Source organism: Otolemur garnettii, unplaced genomic scaffold, assembly GCF_000181295.1.
Source record: "Otolemur garnettii isolate 467f Iridium unplaced genomic scaffold, OtoGar3 scaffold00103, whole genome shotgun sequence".
NCBI classification, from domain to species: domain Eukaryota; kingdom Metazoa; phylum Chordata; class Mammalia; order Primates; family Galagidae; genus Otolemur; species Otolemur garnettii.
This window is the reverse complement of record NW_003852498.1, coordinates 2,050,645-2,067,226: the sequence shown is the minus strand read 5'-3', so window position 1 is coordinate 2,067,226 and position 16,582 is coordinate 2,050,645. Positions and strand designations below refer to the sequence as shown.

General features: G+C 41.0%; 1 protein-coding gene across 2 annotated transcripts in view; it reads right to left on the bottom strand.

Moving 5' to 3' along the window:
- NFKB1 (nuclear factor kappa B subunit 1) overlaps window positions 1-16,582 on the bottom strand; it is a 122,417-nt gene that overhangs the window by 17,811 nt on the left and 88,024 nt on the right. For both annotated transcript variants that reach the window (XM_003796325.3, XM_023517030.1), the window contains exons 10-15: window positions 16,420-16,511; window positions 14,888-15,026; window positions 6,828-6,971; window positions 5,443-5,532; window positions 4,117-4,311; window positions 2,846-2,987 (exon numbers count right to left, since the gene is read on the bottom strand). In XM_003796325.3, the coding sequence (XP_003796373.2) occupies window positions 2,846-2,987; window positions 4,117-4,311; window positions 5,443-5,532; window positions 6,828-6,971; window positions 14,888-15,026; window positions 16,420-16,511 (802 nt within the window). The remainder of the gene's footprint in view (window positions 1-2,845; window positions 2,988-4,116; window positions 4,312-5,442; window positions 5,533-6,827; window positions 6,972-14,887; window positions 15,027-16,419; window positions 16,512-16,582) is intronic.

Sequence of the window (16,582 nt, the reverse complement as noted above, 5' to 3'; positions counted from 1 at the left end):
CTGCAGTTTTCTATACATCTTTCTCTTTCTCTGGCCTGTGATCCTGTCTGGGGCAAGTTCTCTGAGTCAGCTTTACAGCTGTTGCACGCACTATGGGTAAAAAAGTAACAGGATGGAAGAAACCTAGGGCAACATCATCATGCCTAGGAAGACAATGCTTTTAATTATTAAAAAAAGTATTAAAATTAATTTTTTTTTGAGACAGAGTCTCATTCTGTCACCCTTGGTAGAGTGCTGTGGCATCACAGCTCACAGCAACCTCAAACTATTGGGCTTAAGCGATTCTCGTGCCTCAGCCTCCCAAGTAACTGGACCTATAGGCGCCCACCACAATGCCCAGCTATTTTTTTGTTGCAATTGTTGTTGTGGTTTTAGCTGACCTGGGTATGTGGCTGGCACTGTAACCACTTGTGCTATGGGCGCTGAGCTGACATTAAAATGTATCTGAAATAATTCAGCATTAACAATAATAATATGACATGCAAGTAGCTGCTATTTGTTGAGAGCTTCTCTCTACTGCACTATGCTAAGCACTTGGCATGCATTATCTTATTTATCATAAGAACAATCCTAGAAGGTAGGTAGTATTATTCTCAGTCTTTGGATGATGAAACTGAGACTCACAGGTGTAATATGACTCAATCAAGGTCACACGGTTAGTAAGTGGTGAAGTCGGGATTCAAGAGCATCCAAAGCCATCTCTAAATTCCCTGAACTCCCCCGAGTAAGGGATACAAGTGCATTGCTCTGTGGAGCTGCAGACAATCATCGAGGAGGATGATTACTTTCAAGGGTGGACAGATTCAGATGTAAGCACTATGGCTGGGACTCAAGCTACGGGCTGAATTTTCTCAAAAGGTATCAGGGGCCACTTTATTCTAGCCTCTTTCTTAGCAACAGCAAGTATATTTTATATGGGATTATTTTAGGCACAGGAGGACCTAAAAAACTAAATCGTGATTTTACTACTTGGGAGATATTTAAATGATGATTTTAGGGTTTTGCTATTGAAATGTGATACTGGAAGAAGCCTTTTGAAAAGGGACTCAAGTCTGACACAGACACGATACACATATACCAAGAAAAAGGTCACACTTCAAAAACTGCCTAAAAATTTCCATGTGCAGATCAGCATTTCACAGCAGAAGTACATTTCCCCTGCCCCTCAAATCCTCACACCCTTCTGGGAATTTCCCAGTACCAGAAGGTTTTTGCTTTTTTTTTTTCATTATTGTATTTTCTGTGATGACTCATGGCCACAGGATTCAGACTATTAGCCAAGTATGAAAAGCTCAATGAAAACAAGAGGTCTGAGATGTGATGGCCCAAACTGCCCTTTGCCTGCACTCTTCCAAGGACGCCTCTTTGGTCTCTCCGAGTCCCACCCCTCTGGTTTCTCTGGGCCAGCTTGGCGTGAGTTTGTTTGGGTTCTAGGAAAGGATTCTCAGTGTTCCCTTCCTCATTGGTAAGGAAGACCCCCTCCTCTGTCTGCCACGTATGGCAGGGCCTTACACGTGTCCCTGCTCTCCCCTCAACACACACACAGGAGCGCACAGGTCTTGCGTCCCTCCCTCCAGCCTCCCTTTAGGCATCAGCATTCCCTTTCTAACTCTGAGACTCAACAACACAGCAAGTCTCTCTAGAAACACTTGAAAAATATTTGGAAGTAGTCATCCTTATTTCAAACACTCGCTTAAAACGCTTCTGCCCTATCTCGGTTACCTGCTTTTTCTTGTGGTTATGGGCTAGTGAATGCTAATTCCGATTATTTAACCCTGAAAAAACATTCTGCTGGTCACGGGCTTTACACCGAGAAGCTTGTACAGGCGCCTCTGGTACTGTATAACAAGGCCAGTGGTTATACCACATCCTTGGTTACACTGCAAGGAATAAGAACAAAGGTCTCCGCTTGAAAGCCTGAGGTTGGCACTTTCCTAAAAGTGTTTGGTTCAGTTTTCAAACTGAGGTTTAAAACACAGCACTCAAGAGCTCTTGCACAGAAAAGGATTTCTCAGTGTTGATGCTATTTTAGGAAGGTTTGAGATGAGGCACTTGATTTGAATCCTAAGGCTGCTGGCTCTTTTTATTTTTATAGGCTTTTGAGATCATTTTAGAATTCTCAATGAAAGGACTGAGAGAACTGTTTTAGAAAGAAGCCAGGTGGCCTTGCAAATATAATCTCAGTAATAGCAGGAATGGAAGGCATGGTGTTTGGAATGTCAGACTCCCACTCAACACGGGCTGGAGCAGTCACATGAGCATGAGCCACGCACAGACTGGGGCCAGGAACTGGGGACAATGACCATCCCTCAATCATTTTGTTTCTGCCTTTGTTGGGCTTTTCCTCGAGCACACTGCCATTATAAATATGCAGTTGGCATAACAATGCTTCAGGATTTGGAAGGACTCTTAACACTCTTCTAAATATTATTTTAATAAATAAAGCAAGGATACTGAAAAAGTACCATTACCTACACACCCATTAATTTTCTTGCCCAAAGAGATGTACTTAAATTTTTAATTTTTTAAATTTGTATTTATTTGGGATTATTATGAGGACATAGATTATTAGGTTACGATGTCTGTGTTTGTTAGGTAAGGTCCCTGTTGTAGAGAGATGTACTTTTGGATGAGTGCTTCAGCTATTCACGTCCCACGGGTGATCACAGCAGGACAGGAGAAGCAAATTGTACTATTCGACCTTACTGACATGCTAAAGTGTTCCAGTTATAAAACCCAGTAACTTAGAATAATTTTTTTTATCCCTGGCTGGTGTGCTTTATACAATGCTTTTCTCTCTTCTCTACTCTAAAACAACCCATGTCACACAAAAGCCCTGACTCACCTGTCCCCGTTGTCATCCTGCACAGTAGTGAGATGGCGCTGGACAGCCAGCAGCATCTTCACGTCCCCTGTCACCGCATAGTCGAACAAGGCATTGGCATGTCTCTTGGCCAGCTGCATCGCCTTCTCTAGGAAGAGGTTATCTGCAAGGTAATAAGCACAACTACAGTTGGGCTTCCTGCTTACTCTATAGGTGTGGTGTGCTTGGGGCCCAAACCCCTAGCATCAGTGTTCTGACGCATCAAGACACATTATTTTAGTTGAAAATGCTTCTTATGGTGCTTCTGAATTATGTTCACTGGACAAAGCAGAACTGGACCCTGGCTCTGTGAAAAATACAGTTAGAGATTGATCTAAAAGAATCTGTGGCTTATTGGGGGGGAAAGTTCAGAAATATCTGTTACTTTAAGGGGAAAAATCAATGTCAAAGCAATGTTAGATTGTGCCATAAAGTTTAAACGCTTGGTGAAATAATCCTTCACTGGAATCGTGAATAACTATCTTATTAGGCAATGCATCAAAAAGCACACATCTCTGCCACAGATACAGATTTTCAATGAGCCGCTGATGTTTTTTAAGGTTTCTTCCTTTAAGGTCAGGTGATTGCAAATTGTGACCTTCAGGCCCAGATCCTTGCATGATGTGTTTTTATATGCCTCTCTAGCTAAGCATGGTTTGCACATTTTAAAAAAAATATACAAAAAAAAAAAAAAAGAATAGATGATAGAGACCATATGTGGCTGGCACATTTAATTATTTACTGCCTTCCCTTTTATAGAAGAAGTTTTCCAAGTATCATCTGGGGTGACCTAGAATCATGACACATAAACTTATGAGTATTGGTTCAAAGTAAACACCAAAGTACATTTTCTCCTAATCCTACTTCTTCAAAGAGGGAGAGAAGATCAAAAGAAAAGTTCCTGTTTTCAGGCAAATTTCCACTTCAGTGTGACACTTAAGCTAGATTCTAGAGAGGAATGACTATTAAGGTTATGGAAACTATTCTCTAGTATCTGTGCCAAGAAAAATGAGTTGATTATCTCTCTGGATACCCTAAAACTGCATGATTATGATTGGAAAATGTACATGTAAATTTCTGTACTTTATATTCTAAGATAATGGGGAAAATGGAAACCCCAGTGTGAATAAAATGACCTGACACAAGGCGTACAGAACTCTGAAGAGCATTTTGAACTAGATATTGAAGTAGCTTTCTGCACCTACAGCTGACCCTCCAACCAACACAATGTAATTTCCCGTGTCCCCACTCACCTTGACACCTAGCGTTTTCCTCCTTCACTCCTACTGTGTACGTTAGAGCAATCTCATCATGCCTATTGTTGGGCTTATGGGACTCCTTATCTTGTTCTGTGCTTCCAGTGACTTCCCCAGAGAAATTTACAGTGTCTCTCTCATCACTCTGGTCACAACCTTCAGGGTTATTTTTAGATTGGGTGTCTAAAGTTCCTAAGATAAAGGCAAAAACATCATCTTTTTCTCAGTAAAATCTATTAAGTTATAAATCACCATTCCATTGTAGGTCAAATAAATGTAAGAGGCAAAGGGAAAAGAAAACCAATCATTTAAAATTAGTTTTTAGATGGCCACACCCCGATATTATAAATAACATGTTTTGGAACTACTTTAATCTCTCATTTCTGAAAAACATTCTTCTAATAGGCTTCTAAAAAACTGATCTCTTTGTCCTTGTTTGTAAAGGAGAGACGTGAAGTAAAGCGCTTCTGTGAACTGCAGGAAGTTTTTAAATTCTTGAAAGCAGAGCAGGTATTTTTTCCTATTACTGATTAACGCAGCAAGTCATAAAGATACGCTCTCGAGTCACGTTCTTCAGTGTGGGGGCTAGCTGCTGTATCTTTTCTGAGCATGCGCCTCCAGGCCCAGCTATGTTTGCTATGTGACAGGCACCATGAGGGTACTCAGGCTGTATGTGCAGAACTGCCTTAAGTTCTTATTCTGCCACTAACTGCTCTGTGCCTCCAGGGAGTGAATGGACATTGTTGAATCTCATTGCCTTCTGCTTACAGAATAGAGATACTAACATTTTCTTTACCCAGCAGCCAGGAAGGGAATGGTTAATACACATAGAAGCACCTGGCATAAAACAGGCATTCAGTAATCAGGCAGACATTAGTATCATTTTTCTAATGGGAACTCCAGAAGCGGACATGCCGTAGGAAATACGAACACAGAGTGTAACAACTGCTACTCAGGGGCACATTTAATGGGAAAAGACCATCCTTAGACAACTCAGAGTGATTTCAAAGTGTAGTGCTTGAAGAAAAAGGAGAGACCACGGGATAAGTTTGGTGATTTTGTAATGTCTGAGTAGTCAGGTCTCTACTCTTTTTTCTCTTTTTAAGGCTCTTTTCTTTTCCCCTGTATATGCCACTTACAAAGTAAATACATACATACATATAAAACACGTGTCAGAAATAGTTTATACTATTCATAGGAAATAATATTTTTGGGAAAAGTATCTTAGTTTATTTGCATTTGTCAGTTTTTTCAAGATGAAAATGTTGTGATGAGTAATGATTAAAAAATCCTTTTTGCCAATGACTCCCCTTCATCACTCACCGTGCTTCATCCCCGCGTTAGATTTAGTAGCTCCAGGATGGAAGGTGATTCCACCGTATGTAGGAAATCCGTAGTTGGGGAAGCTGTACCCTGAAATAGCAGGTGCGACAGATGAGACATCACAAGGACGTTTACAAAGACTCAGCAAACCTTAGCGTCCGTCCCTCAGGTGGGCACAGGCTCTGGTGGGGGGTAGGTGCCGTACCCACTCACAGGGCTTCTGTCGAGAGCCAGTGAGACACCTACGGGGGCCGTGGGACACACATAATTCCACTGGGCAACTCAGACTGGGCCCCCGACGTGGAGAGGAGTCGTGATAGAGGAAGGGAAGAGGCCAACCACGAGTGGTCACCACGCAGACTTGCCTACACAGAAGACATGAAAATAATCCCTGGAGGGAGAGCCTACGCCAAACAAATCACTGAGAAACACGACTCCTCAGGGGAAATGGCCACCATTTTTCATTCTTACGCGTTTTTGGTGGAAGGATTTATTGGTTAAAAGTCTTTGGGGAAGTAGCTGGCATTAGAATTCATGCCTTCTAACACAGCCATTTTACTTCAAAGAATTGGATTTACAAAAATAATCTAGAATAAAAGTAATGTGGATAGGCGTTCAGCACAGCCTTTTATGCAGAAAGCAAGAAACGACATTCGAGTAAGTTATAATATGGTTTGTTCACTTGATAAAAAATTATGAGTCATTATAATGATGCTTACAAATAATGCTCACATGAAGCTTATATTTCCATGGAGAAAGGTTTATGTTAACACATTAGGTGAAGGCAGTGCCTAGGATGCTATATACAGAGTCATGCAGAAATGACAGTAAAAACTAATACAAATAAATGGATTAAAATAATATGTATGATGGTGATCACAACTAAATTCAGCAGAAATCATAATTATCTTCTATAATGAATACACAAAGAAACCAGAAGAGGTTACCCACAGATGGCAGAATTTTATGTATTTTCAAATCTTCTACAATGTAGTAGTAGATACAGTGCTGTTATCTACGACATAGCATATATAATTTAAAATCTTTTCAATGTTTCCAAAGAACAAGACAACTATGTCAAAAAAAAAAAAAAAAAAAGGAAAGAGAAGAGTGGAGGAAAATACACCAAAAGGTTAGAGTCTTCTTTGGGTAAGTGGCCTTGGGTGACTTTTTTTACTTCTTACAGTTTTCAGGATTATCTATATACTGTAAAATGAACGTGCATTTCTTCAGAAAATAAATTTAGATTTGTTAGGAGATTTTAATCAATATGCTAAAAAGTGTCACAGCCACTCAACCCCCAGACATGCTCAGAAACCTAGGAAAAAGCAAATTCTCCCCTTTCCAATATGAGAGAGGTTTAGGAGGATCAGATTTGTCTGTACCTGGACCTGTACCTCCAGCGCCCCCTCCTGCGCCGCCACTTCCGAACATGCCTCCGCCTCCGGCTCCCGCACCACTGCCGCCACCGAAACTGTCCGAGAAATTGGGCATGAGCTTCTGCCGTTTCCTTTGCACTTCCTCTTTATCTGTATTTAAAGGAAGAGAAACCAGAGGAGAAAAGATTGATTCGGTCCCACCAGCAGCCACAGATAGAACTATTGATTCTGATGGTATTTTTAAACATTTTAAAGGGAAACAGAAAGCCCTGAAGGAGGAAGAGATGCCACATTTCAAGAAGCATTATATTTATTCCAAGGGGTGCCAAGACCCAAAACTGGCCCCAGGGAGACCACAGAGCAGTACACACCCCAATCTACTCGGCAGCAGTTTTTTAAGTTCCAAATATTGTTGAAATTAGTGAGAGATTAGATTGCCCATCAAAAATTAAGACAGTAAATAAAAAAATTTTCAAACCCTTTTCTTTGGTCACACAAAACAACGACACAGTTTGATCAGCTAATATTTATGATGAGCTAAGCGCTGGAAATAAAGAGGAGCATGACGTAATGTCCTTTGCTATCAAGGACCCTCCAACATATATATATATATATATATATATATATATTTTGTTTTGGAGACAGAGTCTCACTTTGTGCCTTGGGTAGAGTGCTGTGGTGTCATAGCTCACAGTATCCTCAAACTCTTGGGCTCAAGCAATCCTCTTGCCTCAGCCTCACAAGTAGCTGGGAGTACAGGTGCCCACCACAACGCTCGGCTATTTTTAGAGACGGGGTCTCCCTCTTGGCGGGCCGCCTCCAATGTCATTTAAGGTAGCTGGGGGAGGGACTTAGCAAGACAGCACTGTACCGCTATCTATGTTAAATTCATAGTGAAGACCAGGGTTCTAGAAGCCCAGGGAAGGACTTCTAGGAGGTTCCTGAAGGCTGGGAAATTCAGAAAAGACATCTCAGAATCAATTTTATATAAGAGGGAGAAGAAGGGTGTTCTAGGACAGGGATGTGGAGAGAGCACAACAATGAAGGCAAGATGCGCGTGGGGTGCCTATGAGAACAGCAGGACATCAGTTCGGCTAAAGTGAAAGTTTAGCACAGGCGGACCTCAGAGACTTTGCAGCTTGAAGACTGCTGCCATAAAGCAAGTCACACGAAATGTTTTTTGCTTCTCAGTACATCTGCAAGTTATGTTTCTACGGGGTGGACAGAAAGTTCGTGTATAAATGTAGTAGTTTATTAAGTGTGTAATACCATTATGTTTAAAAAACAAGTCTATTAAGTGTGTAATAGCATTATATGTAAAAAGCAATGTAGACCCCTTAATTAAAAATACTTTATTGGTAAAAAATTATAATGAACATCTGAGCTTTCAGCAAGTCATAATTTTTTTGCTGGTGTAGGGTCTTGCCTCTATGTTCTTGGCTGATTTGAATCATTGTGGGAATTTCTTAAAATAAGATAACAGTGAAGTGTGCTATACCAATGGACTCTTCCTTCCACGAGAGATTTCTCTGCAGCACGCACTGCTGTTTGAGAGTTTTACCCACAGTCGAAATTTCAAAACTGGAGTTGATCCTCTCAAACCCTGCTGTTCTTTTATCAGCGAAGTTTGTTGTCATGTCCATAATGGTCACAACTTCTTCTTCAGGAGTAGATTCCATCTCAAGAAACCACGTTTTTTGCTCATTCATAAAAAGCAGCTTCTCGTTGTTAAAGCTGATCATGACATGGCAGCCACTCCTTCTCATCTTCAGGCCCTACTTCTCACTCTCATTCTGCATCCTTCACTTGTCTAGGTACTTTCTCCACTGAAGTCTTGAATTCCTTAAAGTCAAACGTGAGGATGGAATCAGCTTCCTCCAAACTCCTGTTAATGTGCATATTCTCACCTTCTCCCATGAATCATGAAGGTCTTAACAACATCTAGAATGGTGAATCCTCATCACAAGGTTTTAAGGCCCAGATCCACCAGAAGAATTACTATCTGTGGCAGCTATAGCTTCTGAAATGTACTTCTTAAATAATAAATAACACTTCAAAGTCAAAATTAGTACTTGACCCATGCAGAATGGATGCTGTATTAGTGGCATGAAAACAACATTGATCTTGTACATCTCAGTTGGAGCTCGTGGGTGAACAGGTGCATGGTCAGGAAGCAGTTATATTTTGAAAGAATTTTTTTGAGTAGTAGGTTTCAACAGTGGGCTTAAAATAGTCAGTAAAGCATGCTATAAACAGATATGCTGTCATCTAGGTTTTGTTGTTCCATTTATAGAACACAGGAAGAGTAGATTAAACATAATTCTTATTACGGATTTTTGGAATGTAAATGATCACTGGCTTCAACTGAGAAGTCGCTATCCGCATTAGCCACCATTAGAGTCAGCCTGTCTTTTGAAGCTTTGAAGCCAGGTGCTGACTTCTCTTCTCTAGTTATGAAAGCCCTACATGACTTCTTCTTCCAATAGAAGGTTGTTTCATTTACACTGAAGATCTGTCGTTTGGTGTAGCCATCTTCATCGATCATCTTAGCCATGTCCTCTGGATAATTTGCTGCAGCTTCTACCCGAGCCCTTGTGGCTTCCCCCTGCTCTTTTATGTTATGAAGACGGCGTCTTTCCTTAAACCTCATGAACCACCCTCTGCTAACTTCCAGCTGTTCTTCTGCAGCTTCCTTACCATTGATCTGAAGACGGTTAGGTCCTTGCTCTGGATCAGGCACTGGCTTAAGGGAATGTGGTGGCTGGTTTCATCTTCTATCCAAATCACTAAAACTTTCTTCACAGCAGCAGTAAGACTTTCATTTTCTTACCACTCGTGTGTTCGCTGGAGTAGCACTTTTAATTTCTTTCAAGAAGTTTTCCTTTGTGTTCTTGGCTAACTGTTTGGTGCAAGAGGCCCAGCCTTGAGCCTGTCTTGGCTTTTGACACGCCTTCCCCACTAAGCTTAATCCTTCCTGGCTTTTGAGTTAAAGTGAGAGACATGACTCTTCTTTCCACTTCAACAGTTAAAGGCAATTGTAGGATTATTAATTGACCTAATTTCAACATTGCTGTGTATCAGGGAATAGGGAGGCCTGAGGACAGGGAGAGAGCATGGACGGCGGTTAGTGGAGCAGTCAGAAGACACACAACATCTATTGATAAAGTTGTCATCTTAGTGCAAGTCACAGTGCCCCCAAACAATGACAATGGTGACATCAAAGATCACTGAGCACAGAGCACTGTAACAGATATAATAATGAAAAAGTCTGAAATAATTGAGAAAATTACCAAAACATGACAGGGAAACACGGAGTGAGCACACACTGTTGACAAACGACACCACGGACTTGCTGCATGCAGGGTTCCCACAGCATTCAACTGGTAACAAAGGCAGGGGCTGCCTGGGTGGGGAGTCTTGGGAAACGGGGTGACTGAGACCACACTGTGCAGCACCTGAAATATAAACCTAAGGAATTTACCTCCCAGACTAGAAAGCCATGGAAATGTTTTTTAACAGGAGAGTAATGTGTACGGGGTGGTGTTGTAGGAAGATTCATATGTCCCAGGTGTAGGACACGAGAGGCAAACACAGTGCAGACATAAGGTGATGAAGGCCTGTTCCTCAGTGGTCACCATGACAATAAAAATGGGGTGGGTCCTGCAACACAGGGAAGGAGGGCTCTGTGGCCTCTGGTGACTGACGGGACGTGGAGAGCTAACGCTGTCAGAACACGACTTGGCTAAAATAACAAGGATGCCCACTGAGTCTTGGTTGTCCAAGTCTAGGGGCTCCTTCGACTACTCTCCCTCATTCCCGACACTGAACAATTGTCCTGTTTCTGACTCTTCAGTGTCACTTTTCATCATAGTTTAAAGCCTACAACATTCTCACTTATTTCTACTTGTGTGGTTGTTCCTGTCATCTTAGGGTGAGATAGAAGGCCACTGTCTATCGATTATCTCATCCTCATCCAACTGCAGCTGAAGGATCAAACAAGGGCAAGTAGGGTTAACAAAGTGCACTCAAATAATCATTTGAAAACTGAGACTGTCTGGGGTTCTCAGGAAGAAAAAAGCCAAGGTGGTAAAATGGAGAGAAAGATACGCTTCCACTTAGAAGGAGATGACCTTGAAGTGGAGAAATTTTAGCAAATATTTCCTTAGTAAATATTTTTGGACAGATTTATGAAATTTCTGCATCAGTTATATCATAATTAATTACTAGTCATACTCATTACTCATCCTATCAACTGCTGATCTCACATAGTTCACTGCAGAAATATGAAACACAAGAGAGAGGCAGATAACTTACTTATCTTCAGAAAATGTTATCTATTTAGATGGGTTCTAGCAGAGACACCAATCAGTATTTTCTATACACGACTTTTGTGTTTTAATGCAGAGAAATGTTTACTGGTTATATTTCACTGTAAAATGAGGATTTTTAAGTGTAAATTTTCAAAAATATTAACTATATAATATGGCTAGCAAAATTTCGATGACAAGAAACTGACACAGAAAATTCCACATGAACTATAAAAAAGAATGTGCAGTCTGTAGGCGTGTTGGAGGTACAGTGGTGAGTACGGCTGCCTTCCAAAGAACCTGCAGCCTGAATCTCCATCTAACTGAACATGGAGATTTTCTCACTGGGATCATTTATCCTTGTGGTCTTCCTCTGACAAGTGGCACTGCGGGATGTACGATGAAACATCAATCCGTTTTAGAAGGGACCTAGGTGGTCTCTCACTACAAGTTCTTCTTCTACACAAGAGGAAATTGAAGGTAGGCCGGTTAGGTGACTTTTGAGGACAGGCCAGAGTGAAGAGCAGACACCAAAGTCTAGTGATTTTTCCATGACGTGAGGCTGTCATTCTTCAGGAAACATTCCCCAATAAGTTTGTACAATAGTAATCAATAACTTTAGTAATCGATGACTTTAGATAATTATTTAATTCACAGATGTAGATAAACTTTTAGCTTCTACCATGTTTTCCTGAGCATGTACCTTAAAAGGACCTCGTTCTCACTTTCCCAGTTCTAGTTACCAGTGAAGATGACTACATTTATCCTGACCATACCTTTCCTAACTTAAAGATTATGATTGTGTTTCTTCCTAATCTCCATCTTTTTAGACTGAAAAGTCATTATGGTCTTTGTTCGCTTTCATATAGCAGCTCCTCCACTATCTTCTTTCATTGCCAATACTCAGTCTCTTGATTATTTGAATAGTCCCTCTGGACCCAACCACCTCCATGAAGTTTTTGTAGAGGTTCAATGCCAATGTCCGTTGATGATGCAGAGCTCAGGGATGAATGAATCTGTGTAATGAGGGGAGGATACTTTCTATCTGTGTCTAATGTCTCACTGATGGTACTCAACATACTACTAGTACTAGCTTTATGGATGAGGATGGCGACTTGTTTGGACAACCAGTAAGTCAGGCCACAGACATTCAGTGTGCACCTGCTATAGACATACACTGCTCCAGATGCTGAAGTCTGTGAGCTAAAGAAGATTCTTCCTACTGGGCAAGAGGAAGATAAATAGATAAACAAATAGGTAAGTTTACATATTGTGAAAAATAGTGACTAATGATAGGCAATGAGATAGGGTGTGGCTGCAGAGACGAGGGGCAGTGGAAGGTGTGTTTAATGACTTCTGAGAAATATACACAGTGATTCCCTGGGTTGTGTAGTTTGGATTCATTTCCATATATTTTCTCTAATGCTAAATGGCCTGTTACTTTTCTGACCTATCATAATGCCTGTTTTTCCTTGGGCCTATTATCTTGAGTTTTTATGATCCAGAAGGCTTTAGAGAATAAGGTAATTTGTTATCCTCAATAAAACGGTTCTATTCTCATAATGATTCAATCACTGTACATACATGTGGGTCCTTCTTTCCTTTGGGGTTCAGTGGCTAATCCTGCTATTTTTGGAGATAGTTCTTGTGCTATTTGTATTGTATGAAGCTTTTAATGGCTGAGAAGGTATATGCTTGAAGTACATAGGTATGGTTTTGAACTTCCAGGAAACCCCATTCTCTAATCCCAGCATGAGATATCTCCTCCTATGATAGGTTAGCAATGAAAGTAATCATCTGAACTTGGCCCTGTTATAGCACATTTTTTGATGCACGATCCTACTGGGAAAGGTCTGCCAGCAGCCCTAGAAACCAAGCTCAGCTTTGAATGCTTCAGGTTCATACATGTGTAGGTAACCTGCATTTTCTTTTTTTCATCATTCTCTGTGTTAGCAAAAACTGACCTTATTTTGAAGATGTATTTCAGGAGATAAAAAAATCTACCTTTTTTCCCTCAAAAAGTCCCCCCAAATTAGCCATATTTCTCTTCTATGTCTACTTTTAAAAAGGGATGTTTAAGCCAAAGCACTGATTTTCACAGTGTTTTGTGTAGGCAGAAGCATCTAGAAGACCTCAGGCAGCTCCTGGGTAAGGAAGTGAGAAGAGGTGGGCCAGGGTCAGGGAAGGCCGAGTGGGCAGGGCCTCCACCAGCGCCCAGCGCGGCCAGGCCCCGGGATTCTGCACCACATTGTGTGGACCATGTTTCAAACGTCCCGTATTCAGAATGCACTACAAACCTGACCCAGAAGTGGAGAGGTCACAACCTCAGAAAAGAAACAATCACAGAAATCGTTTTCTAAACACTCCTGCCACGGCGTGAATTCTAGGAAAGGAAAGATGTCTTCAAAGATCACCCATCGCTCATGCTGCCCTCACACGACCCAGCACCAACGCCCATGTGGCTATTTGCTGCTGCACCTTTGTGGTTTCCAACCTCAGTCAGGATCTGGGGGCCCCGGGGCAATCATTTTCTGGCCCCTTCTCTAGTCTCACTTCCTTTTGACTGAGGGGTTTCTAATTTTGTTGGTGCCACAGCCCCACAGGCAGTCTGGTGAACCCCCTGGATCTCTTCTCAGAATCATGGATACATAAAATACCAAATAGGATTACAAAAGAAGGTCATTACATTGAAGTAACACTTCTATCCACGGACTCCTTGGGGGTTGGTGGACTCTAACAGGAAACAGCTTCGAATACTTATTGGGGGCCTGGAATGTCTCATTCTAGGGTGATTTTCACCCTGAATTTCCCACCCTGCCCTCTCTTAAGTTCTGGTCCTGTCCTGTGATTGGCTTGCTAGGAGCTTGCACTTGAGTTTAGGAACCTACAATGCAGCATGTTTTACACCAGCTCCCTCTTCTCTTACCCAACCTACTTCCAAGTAACCGCATCACGAGCTTCCCAAGTCTGGGAATCTTGCCGTGACTCCTCATCTCTCCCACACCTCCCACCTCAGCCAGCATCCAGGGCCTCCTGACATCATCCCTGCCCTGACTCCTGAGTCTGTCTTCTGTCATTCCTCGTACTAACACCCTTCCTGACCTCGCCGTTTCTCACCTGGATTCTTGCACTGCTCTTCTGATTCCCTGTCTGCCTCTCAATATAGAGAAGTCGGCACCATCATTCCCATCCCAGACAGGCCTGCCCATCCCTCTCCAGAATCAGTATGAATTTGTTCAGCTGCCCCTCCCAGCCTGCTGCAGCCTGGCCCTGGTCTCCTTTCCCTGTGTCTGGCTTTGTCCTGGTTGACTGAGTGGCTGATTTAAACAGCAAGCCTGTCCTTTTCATCTCAGTGACCTGAACCCTGAGTTACTCAATACAGGTTAGATTCTCAAATTCAAAGACAAATGATCAAATATTTAAATCTCATCCAAGCTTGGTGGAAATAACATTATTTTAAAAGGCTGGACTAGTTCTATGACCTCGAAATAGTATATTACCTATCTCTTCTCTAAAAAATAAATACCAGGGATTCAGGGACCAATTATTAAGAAGTTGTTCAAAAAAGGTGACCAAATTATATTTTCTACCCAGCTTGTCCTCTTATCAGAACAAGCACCAGATGGGGGATGGGCACACAGATAGCCACAACTCAAAAATTACAAAAGTAATTCATGTAACAAAAACATTTGAAGCAACTTAATATTTTGGAAAAAAAAAAAAAAAAGAACAAGCAAAGAGTCTAAACAACCAAGTTACCTTTGATTTCTGGGTAATAGAGAAAAGGTTTTGGTTCACTAGTTTCCAAATCAGATTTCCTTCGGAGTTGGACAAACACAGAGGCCGGCTTTGTAATGTTGACATCTTTATACTTTGGAGTTTTGAAGACGATGGCAAACTGCAGGATACAAACATCCAAATGTTGATGTCGGGTCACAGTTTTGTTTTGTAGCAATGCTACTCATTAAACACATTCCTTATGCTTTTATTATCCAGTGTACTAAAAAACAGCACGCTGGAGAAAGGTCCCAACTCAGAATTCTGTACCCATACATTTTTATTAAATTGTCACTGTGAAATTGCAATACATTGGTAAGCTAATGCATTGCAAATAGTTATTATTTCATCTGCCTACTATTTCAAATGTCTTCTAATTGCGAATGTCATACATACAAAATTCACTGCTTACATTTCATTCTTCTCTTCCAAATAAAGCCTTAAAAGCCTCCAAATTATGTAGAGTCGCATCAGAAAAGATGGGTTATAGAAAGAAAGAGAGGGCAAAAGGCCAGGGATACAAAGAGGAAACTAAACCCTGCCCGGGAGGGATCATACCCCATTAATTCTTGGTGGTGCTAGAACAGGTAGGCATTTTAACCTTTTTAGATTGATCTTCTGACTATGTAATATATTCACAGTGATGAAGGTTTTGTGAAGTATTAAAAAATACATAATGGTATACATTGATGATTCTCCTTGCCATCCCTGACCCTCATCCTTGCAATTCCGACAGTGCGCTAGTTCTCCAGAGGTAATACTGTTATCACGCGTAACTGCTTATGTATCCTTCCAGACTTTCTTTACGCATGTGCAAATACGAACACAGAATCATTTTCAAATACACTTTACTCTACTTTTATTTTTTAACATATGTTAACATTGCATCTTTGAGGTCTTCCTGTATTAGTTGGTAGAGTAATTGTTCTTTTCAATAACTGCACATTATTCCATCAACTAGATATACCATAATTTATTAAACTTGTCCCTTATTAAGGTACATCTGAATTGTTTCCATCTTTCTGTGGGTGAAAACAGTGTGCCTCAATCACTCATGAACAGGGGAGTAACCAGTGAAGTAGGGATTCAGCATTGTCATTTCTTAGTCATATCATCAACCAACACTGGAAAATCTTCACTTATGACGATGACATCAGTTTCAATTAGAAGACACCTTTCAACACGTAGAATACCTTTTTAACAGGTCTCACCAGAATTGATTTGGTAGAACATTTAAAACATTGTCACAAAAGGGCCTTAGTTAGGGCCACTGCCCTATGGGGATCAGACACCAAATGAAATATTTGTCAGTATCTTAGAGCCAGCAGTTTAAGAGAACCTTGTTCATAATTTCACAGTGGGTAACTTTTCTAGATGACATGCTAGAGTCTTAAAAACAGTACTGATGGATGGAAGTTAAATAAATATTAATGATTTTTTAAGTTTTCACATATGGAAACTAAGTACTGAATTTCAACAAGACAGAAAATGTAAAATGATAATCATCCACTTACTTGTCTATGAACATCTGTGGGGGAAAAGTCTCCAAATCCTTCCCAGACTCCACCATTTTCCTCTTCTTCATAAAAGCGAATCTGGATGTCATCTGCAAATGGTCACATTTCACATAGTATAACAATATTTACGAACATGCTCAAAAATAAAGCTGGTCTAAGA